Source organism: Lupinus angustifolius, chromosome LG03 (assembly GCF_001865875.1).
Source record: "Lupinus angustifolius cultivar Tanjil chromosome LG03, LupAngTanjil_v1.0, whole genome shotgun sequence".
NCBI classification, from domain to species: Eukaryota; Viridiplantae; Streptophyta; class Magnoliopsida; order Fabales; family Fabaceae; genus Lupinus; species Lupinus angustifolius.
The window spans coordinates 13,491,387-13,500,850 of NC_032011.1; the positions used below are offsets into that span (position 1 = coordinate 13,491,387).

General features: G+C 35.5%; 1 protein-coding gene across 1 annotated transcript; it reads right to left on the reverse strand.

Moving 5' to 3' along the window:
• Nucleotides 5,516-7,693, reverse strand: LOC109343425 (phytolongin Phyl1.1-like). The gene is made up of 2 exons (XM_019581696.1): nt 7,554-7,693; nt 5,516-7,026 (listed from the first exon to the last, which is right to left on the reverse strand). The coding sequence occupies exon 2, from the start codon at nt 6,616-6,618 to the stop codon at nt 5,782-5,784; it is 837 nt and encodes a 278-aa protein (XP_019437241.1). The 5' UTR covers nt 6,619-7,026; nt 7,554-7,693; the 3' UTR covers nt 5,516-5,781.

Sequence of the window (9,464 nt, forward strand, 5' to 3'; positions counted from 1 at the left end):
TACAATCCAAGTTAATGATGAATGAGGATTAAGATGGTATAAGATTTCATGATTGCTTTTAACTCATCCGTGCCTTTTAACGGGAGCAAAACAGTCAGTCTAACCATTCGGTTTAAAACAGTTTGACTAGGTTTACAGCAGTTTAAAGTGAGCTGACTAATTGAGCAATTTTCTAGTCTGTATGAATTCATTCCCCTATCCGATCTATGGTACCCTCTAGTCCCTTGCAAACAACTTTGATTAGTACCTAACACAATCTTTAAGCAAATTGAATAAAAATTCACCTAGTACACGAAACCCTTACTTAGCGAACTCTACATATGATAGACATATACAACTTTAACAATGTAAGCAAAGATATTATTTCCAGGTTTTAAACTCACCACTATTATATTATAAGGCAAACAATTTTACTATTTTGTCGATGCTCGCCCTTCCTTGAGCAAATTCAATCGATTAAAAGAAATTGTATGATAATGATGATATTGATTATTTTGCTGGTCATAAAGACTTGTAATTTAATAAGGGCGTTGACTGTGGCGACCATGGGGAAAAAGGGCGTTGGTCGACCGAGGAAGAAGGCGGCGACACCTACACCTGTGGATACAGCAAGCAACCTTCAACGAAGCCTTCTATGTGAAGATCATACGACAAACATGGAAAATGAGCAAAGTGAAAGGGAAGAAATTGTAGAACGGGAGGTATCAACCCCTGTACAACTCCGATGACACAAATTAGAAAACAACAAACACATGAAGCGAATTAGCCGCAACCATGGGTGGACATCATCAAAGATAATCGAGGTCCTGATCGTGGCTTATCTATTAGCTTCGTGCCACCCACTATCATAGATGGTGAAATAGAGATACAAATTGATGATGAAGATGTGGCAACAGAGATAAAATTCTGGGAGCACACACTCATATTATATGTGCTAGGGGGTGACCTCTCCATGAATGTGGTGAAAACCTTCATGCAAAAGGTATGGAACTTTATCACCCTCCCTGAACTATACTACAATGAAAATGGGTATTTCTTAATTCGATTCAAATCTGGACAAGAGAGAGATGATGTGTTAGCAAAGGGCCCATATACTATTTATGGATTACTGATGTTCCTAAGACAGTGGACACTAGATTTTGAGCTCAAGGATGATTTATTGCGTGTTCTGCCCCTCTTGATAAAACTCCCCCACCTGCCGCTCCACCTATAGGGAGAAAAGAGCATATCAAAAATTGCAAGTGCGGTGGGGAAGCCTATCACCACCGATGAGTGTACAGCAAAAAAACTCAGGGTAACATATGCAAGGATCCTAGTTGAGGTAGATTTGACCACAAAGTTGAAGGAGAAGGTCATGATCAAAGACCACTTAGGGAGGAAGATTGAACAAAAAATTGAGTATGAATGGAAACCACTATACTATGACAAATGCCTCTCAATTGGGCATGATTGTGCACAACAGGTACAGAAAAGACATAGACCCCAACCCAAGCCCAAACCTATATGAGATAAAAAGCAAGTAACTTGCCCTGATGCAAACGAGAAGGAGCTTGGTCAGCCTCAACAACAACCTTGGATTACTATTGGAAGTGGGCGAAAAGACAAGGAAAATTCTCCATTTCAAACCCATGCCATCAATAATGGAACCTTCAAGCTACAATGCCACAATGAATATACCCCACTGCGATTTGGAGATGATACAGTTGGGGAAAATGAAAAGGTTCCATGATTGTATCATGGAATGGTAGGGGGTTAAATAAAGTGGCTAGGCATCGTGAGATTAGCTCCTGTCTCAAGACTTTAGATGTGGCCATTGCTCTCCTGCTAGAAACCAGAGTTAAGAATAGCAACATGAATAAGATCAGGAAACATTTTGATCAACATTGGCACTACTATGACAACTATGCAAATCATGAAAATGGAAGAATATGGTGCCTGTGTGATCCTAGAAAGGTAATAGTGAGCCTAGTCCACTCTACTGACCAGCTAATGCATCTGAGTGAGCCTAATCCACTCTACTGACCAGCCAACTTTCACACGGGTTATCAGGCCCTTGGATAACAATTAGGGACTTCAATAATGTCCTAAGCACTAAGGATAGATGTGGAGGTGCTAGGGTACAACTCCATGAATATGAAGATCTAGAAAATATGATACAAATTGTTGGGCTCTTTGAAGCTAATACTCATGGCCCTCACTTCACTTGGTCAAATAAGCACACTACAGAAGGCATAATATACTTAAGAATTGATAGGGCAATCTGCAATGTGGCCTGGTTCCAACAATGTCACAATATGCTAATTGAAGTTCTCCCTACTGGCATATCAGATCACTCCCCTATGCTGATCAAAGCCCATAATATGGTCAGAACTACAAAAACGCACTTATTCAAGTTCCTAAATTGTCTCTCAAAACATGAGGAATTCATTCCTTATGTTAAACATAAATGGGAACAACCTATTACAGGTACACCAATGTATTGTCTATAGGAAAAACTAAAGCGTCTGAGAACTACACTAAAGAGTTTGGGGAGAAAATATAATGGTATAACTGACCACATCCAGACAGCAAGGCTCAAATTGAATGAGGCTCAAACCCAGCTTCAAAATGATTAGTTCAACTCTAACTTGTTGATGGAGGTGAAAACCTGCACTGAAAACCTGTTGGATCTTCACAAAACAGAGGAGGAGGTTATGAAACAAAAATCCAAGATTAATTGGCTTCATCTTGGTGATGGCAACAATGCATTCTTTCATGCCACAGTAAAAGATAAAAGCAATAAAAAAGGTATCTATACACTAACAAAATCTGATGGGACCTCAGTCTCTACTCAAGAGGGAATTATGCAAGAAGTGTTATCCTTTTACACAAACCTTGTAGGTACAACCACCACCCACAGGAAAGGTGTAAACTTGATAGCCCTGAGAAGGAGTCCATGCCTCAGCAGAGATATGGCTTTCAATCTAATCCTAAGAGTAACTAAAGAGGAAGTTTGGACTGCACTGCAAGGTATTGGCGAAAATAACTAAATACCTTGGTGTTCCCCTCGACAGTAGGAAATTGGCAGTGAATTTATGCTCCCCTTTAATTGAAAAAATCACAGCAAGACTGAAGCACTGGAGCACAAGGCTTCTCAGCTATGCAGGTAGACTGCAATTGATTAGGAATGTGTTATTCTCCATAGAAAACTACTGGATACAAGTTTTCCCACTACCAAAAAAAGTTCTTTCACACTTAGAATCCAAGTGTAGGATTTTTCTATGGAGTGGCAGGGATGATAATAGTAGAAAGGCTCCTCTGGCTTGGAGTAAGGTTTGTGACCCCAAGCAAGCTGGGGGCTTGAACATCATAGCTCTCACGGACTGGAATAAGGCCACCATAGCTAAACTGCTCTGGCACCTAGCTTCTAAATCAGATAAGCTTTGGATTAAGTAGGTTCACACATACTACCTGAAAGATGCAGATCTCAGAATATACAGAGTAAGCTCAAACTGCTCTTGGATCCTAAAATCCATACTTAAGCACAGGACTGATATAATGCAATCCTTGACCTGGTTTGACGCTATTGTGAATGGAAAATTTAGCACTAAAAGGATGTACATGGAACTTAGGGGCCCAAAACAATAGGTGAGTTGGAAGAAGATTTTCTACGATAATCCTGCAAAACCTCGGGCTCACTTCACATTATGGATGGGGTGCCATGGCAGGTTACCCACCAAGGATAGACTACATAAATTTGGGATTTGGACAGATGGTAAATGTGCTTTTTGTGACCTTATGAAGTCAACTAAACATTTATTCTTTCTTTGTGCCCACACACCAAGAATATGGACATATGTGCTAAGATGGATGGAAAATAACCACACACCAGGAGGATGGACGGCTGAGCTTCAGAGGATTGAACAACAAACAAGAGGGAAGAGCATGAAATGCAAACTGATGAAGATCTCCATTGCTGAAACCGTGTATGCAATCTGAAATCTGAGGAATGTTTGTCTCTTCGAGAAACAAAATAATAGTTTAGACATTGGGCCTAATGTTATTAGAGCAATTTGTGATAGAATTACGCTGCATAATGGGCTGAAATTGTACTATGATAAACTCAACCCTAATTGATTATAGGGACCATTCTAGTGATTTGGTGTAATAGCCTGGACTGATTGATCGGTTGGTACTTAACCGTTTTGGTAATAGAATTTTCTTCTTCTCCAAAAAAAAGACTTGTAATTTATGATATCTTGGAAATTTGAGTCCTTTGAACATACAGTCAAAACTTTAACTTTTAAATCTGATTTCTTCATAAACACAAAGGACTTCGATTGAAAAAGACATGACATAAGCAAGGTTTAGCCGGAACATTTGACCCTGATGAAAATGTAATATTTTATTAAAATGTACAAGTCCACCTTGCAAATTGTCCATCATTCAGTTGTATACAATATATGTATTTTCAAATACAATCAAAGATATTCAATAATTGGTTTAATTAGTGTGATATTCCTAAAATTAACTGCTTTTTTATACCAGTTTTACAAGGGCATAGTTGAAGAACTTAAAAAAGCCTAAATTTTATTGGAACACTAAATGCATCACCCTTTTAGGCTATTAAATACATCACTTCCCAATAATTATAAAGACTTAAATTCAACCAAAAGAGACACTTCACTGTAAATACCAGAGTTAAAAGTGTGGTTCTCAAGTTGTAATTTATGATCTGAACAAAATAAGAGTCTTTAAAACTAGTACCACTATAGTCACTAAAAATGAGTCAATCAAATGAAAGGTTAATGGTACAAGTAACATAATTAACATCATTAAGATTTAAGAAAGGTTTAGCTCAAGTGAAAACATTAACTTCTAAGATAAGAACTAGAGAAACTAGTTGGTCAAATGTTACTAAAATAAGGGGCAACACAGTAATATTCCTTAGAACAACCCAAAAAAACAGCATTTTTTAGGTTTTAAGCATGTCAATGTACCAATAACAACTGCAGAAGACTAGTAGTACTTTGTAATTTGAATTGTTTTAGAACTTCCCATGCAGTTCTATTTGTTTATGAGTTGGATTTTGAAAAGGAATAAAGAGAAAAAAAAGAGTTGGAAACCATGAAATACACTTGTGAGATGACTCTAAAATCTTCTCTTTCCTTTGTTTCATGATGAAATAAACAAACCCTTAGGCCCTTTACTCAACTAACCTTAATAGCAACTTTATCAATATCATATTCAGTCTTTTGCTTCATGATGCAAAAGATCAGCATCCACAGCAAAATTTATGAGGCAGCGACTTAAAAGGCACATCACAATCTCTAATACATATGCTGCAACTTTAAAGATCTATGCTAGTTGAAGTAGTATGAAAATTCTAAACCACATTCCTCATCTGAAAAATCACAATCTCACTTGGTACATGTGCTGTAACTTTAATGATCTATACCAAACGCCAACAGTAGTATGTGAATAAAACTTGAGAATATCATACAGGGGGAAAGTTGCCTTAAGAACATTTAAAATCTTCAAAAATTCAAATTTTGTACAAATGTTTAAAAGTGATGAAACTGTACATTAGACTTCAATAAAATGCTCATAAATGGGTGACCAAAAGCACATCCCCATAAATAAGCACTAAAGATCTTACTGACAAGACAAATATGTAACTTCCATCTACATGCTCACCTAATGAAACTAATTTCAGTTGCTGATTAGATCATGCATGGAAAATGAAAATATTGAGTTTCAAAATAACAATGGTCCAAATTCAGTGTCGTATAAGACTGAGTTCTATCGAATGCAGGATATGCCATTACATATTACTAACCATATCACAAATAATATTATACACACAGCTGCATCAATGGCAAGAACAATGTATACTTGGCGCCACCATTTCTTACGAATGTTTTCAGGGACTGATCTCATTCTCATTGAATCCATATCTTTTTGCAAAGAGGTCGACATAGCAGCACCACCTTGGCTAATCAAATCCAGATTTCCTGAATCAACCTTCGCTCCTCTATCTATAGATTGTCGATGCTCCTCTAACTCAACATCTCTCATTGCAATCACATTATCCTTCACTTTCTTTTTCTCCGGTTTGCTTGATTTTCCCAACAAAGGAGCTTTTGTTGAAGTAGCACCTTCAATTTGTCCATTCAAATTACTTAGTGAAGGAGATAGATCCACATGAAAAGACGATGAGGTTTCACCCCTCCAATTACTACTACCGTGTGAAACATTCTCCAAAGAAGTGATTAGATTGCGAATGACAGGAACCAGTTTTTCCTGAACGTAAATTGAATTCAAGTTTGGCAAAATTCCCCTTGAGCCCTTTCTAGCTATTTTTTTGAATTCATCTCTAACATGCTCCAGAAAACGGAGAACTACTGAGTTACCAAGACCTTCATCAACAATTGTGAAGTAAACATATCCATCTTCCATAAAAAATCCGTAAGTCCTTTTACCTACTGTCTCAAAATACCACCTATGAAAATCAGGGGCCTTCTCCAAGCACACAACTGCGACATTCTCAAGTTCTTGTCCTCCACCGCTATAACCATACAAGACGTGGTTACCCTTAGAAACACAACAATAATAAACTTTATTTCGAATCAAATCCATTCTAAAATTGGTAAAGAGTCTCCCTGATTAGATCGCAATGAAATCCACTCACATGCCAGGATAACAACTAAAAAATACACCAAATTTGCTTCTCTCTTTCCGTGTCTCAAATTTAACTTCACTTCACTAAACACATACCCCTTTTCATAAAATTAAACCGAAGTCTAGATGTCTTGTTTCAACTCAAGAAACTATACGATCAAGATTTCACACAAGAAGAACTCAATAAACTCCTCAAGGAAAGAGTTAAAAACCATGCAAAGTGTGAGAAATTCGTCAAATATAAAGCCAATGGCTTCCAGAGAATACCAACAAATACCTTCCGCTAAGTATTGAAAATCACGAATGAAATCCCTCATGCCTGCCAAGGGTTCTGTCCGAATATTTACACAAACAAATGCAAATCTGCTGTCATTCAAAAAACAATTTATGTTCAGCAACAACAATTAGAAAGCGAAAAACAAAATAAAATAAAACCCATTAATTAAATTCTCAGATAATCACATCAAATCATTCAACTAAAGAACATAACAACACAGCAGATCACAAATTTAACATCAGTAGTCCAAAAATAGAAATAAATAAAATATAGAATCTTTAAATCCAAATTCGTAAAGACCAAATTTAAGTAGCTTTTGGGATAGCAATATACACTTAGAACAACATCAAATTTAAAAAAACAAAATATTCAACTGAAGTCAAATATTCATACCATAAGCGATTTGAAGAAAAATTAAAATCAAACAAAAAACCTAGAAAGTAATGTTTTTTTACTTGCCCAAAATAGGATCTAAAATCAAACTTAACCAGTAGTACTAGTTCCACATCTTAAATTGTTGGGAGTGAAATTATTCAAGTATTGACTAATTTAATTTCATAGTTTTTAAACAAAACAAATTGAAACAATCCAAACAGATCATAGAGTATATAGATACCTGATGGAGAGTGAATCATTGAGAGAAGGAGGCAAAAAAAGATGTGCGGGAGAAATAGAAGGACCGAAAATTCAACCAGCACAACCAAAAAAGTGAAGTCAAAATTGTTTTAGGGTTTTTTTATGTTATTGTTTTAACTTGCCCACACAACTTTATAGTGTTGTTTTAGATAAACCAATTATTTTTTTATATTAAGGTTGTTACTTGTTATTGATTTTTATCCTCAATTCAGCTATAATATTATTTCACAATTATCATTTTCTACGTGTGACAATGATGATAATAATATCTATGCAATTATAATATAAAAATTTATACATAATCAATATATTATTTACCATTTATTTATATTATTTTTGTTCAAAAGTTAATTATGAATGAATATGAATAATATAGTAACAGTGTAAAAAAACTCTTACACATTTAAAAATTATTTATCTCTTTTTATACCTACCAAAACACTTACGCTAGTAGGGTATACATATTAAATCTTTTATATACATGTATTACACTAATCATCCTTACATGAAAAATAAGTATAATCTTCTAAATAAAAAGAACGGTGAGTGTAGTTAAGTTAAATACAATATGATATATTGTGGAGACAAAACCAAATAATATGAGTTAATACATTTTTATTATTTTTGGTTCGTTACGATATAGTATAAGAGTGATTTGAACAACATCTCTTTAGAATTATTGATGCATTTTGTAACAACTAAGTAATGAAGATACATTGACTTGTATATTATTTGCATTTGTCTCCACAATATACCATATTTTGTTTAACTTAATTATATTTATTGCATTTCTTGTTTAAAATATTACACTTATTTCTCTTACACGGTGATAAGTTAATGTAAGTATATAAATTAAGGGATGTTGAAGCAAAGAAAGAAGAGAAAGAAATACAACAAGAAAATGGAAACAGAATGAAGAAGATTTAGAGAAGAAGTTGAGAAAAATTAACAAGAAAGGTAGAGTAATTTTTGTGTAAGCAACTTGCATTCATAGAACAACTCAATGAGTTATTTATACACCTTACTATTTATAGACTAACTAACTTTAACAACTTTCTAATTATAGCAAGTTCCAACTAACTTTTGAATTATTAGTTTTTCTAACATCCTTCCTTAATTCAAAGCATTCAAAAACAAGCAGCAAGTTGTTTCAAAATACAACAGTGAGATTTACGAAAAAATGCATCCTTCCTTAAGCCATATTGCTTCAAACTTTCACCACACCTAGCATTGATCTCATCATCTCAAACCTATCTCCCTTTATTGGTTTTGTCATAGCATCTACAATTTGCAATTCTGTTTTACAATGAATTAGCTCAACCTTCTTCTTGCTAACTTGATCCCTCAAGAAGTGGAATTTTGTCTCAATGTACCGGATTTTTTGCTAAGTTTATAACAGACTTGTTGTCTACTCTTAATTCAATCTTCAAGTCTTCACCACACTTCAACTCTGCCATTAGTGATGTTAGCCATAGACCTTGACAAGTAGCATTGCAAGTTGCAATGTATTCAGCTTTGCATGTTGATAGTGCTACCACTTCTTGCTTCTTGGAACTCCATGAGATTGGAGCACCATGAACAAAGAATGTGTACCCTGAAGTGCTCATCCTATCTTCTTTGTCTCCACACCAATCAGAATCTGAAAAACCAACCAGTTGAAGCTTACTCTCCCCCTCATTGGGAAACAGAATACCATAGTGGAGTGTCCATTTCAGATACCTCGTGACTCTCTTAGCTGTTGTCATGTGTGTTTGATTAGGATTGGCCATGTTTCTGCTTATAACTCCTGCACCATATGTTATATCAGGCCTGCTATGACACACAAACCTGAGACATCCTACCATTTGTCTGAAAATTGTTGCATCTAGTGGTTGCTTGGTTTGTGAGTGAT

Bases quoted from the DNA above. Each gene is read 5' to 3' on its own strand.
- LOC109343425 (XM_019581696.1), bottom strand. From the start codon at position 6,618: ATGGATTTGATTCGAAATAAAGTTTATTATTGTTGTGTTTCTAAGGGT.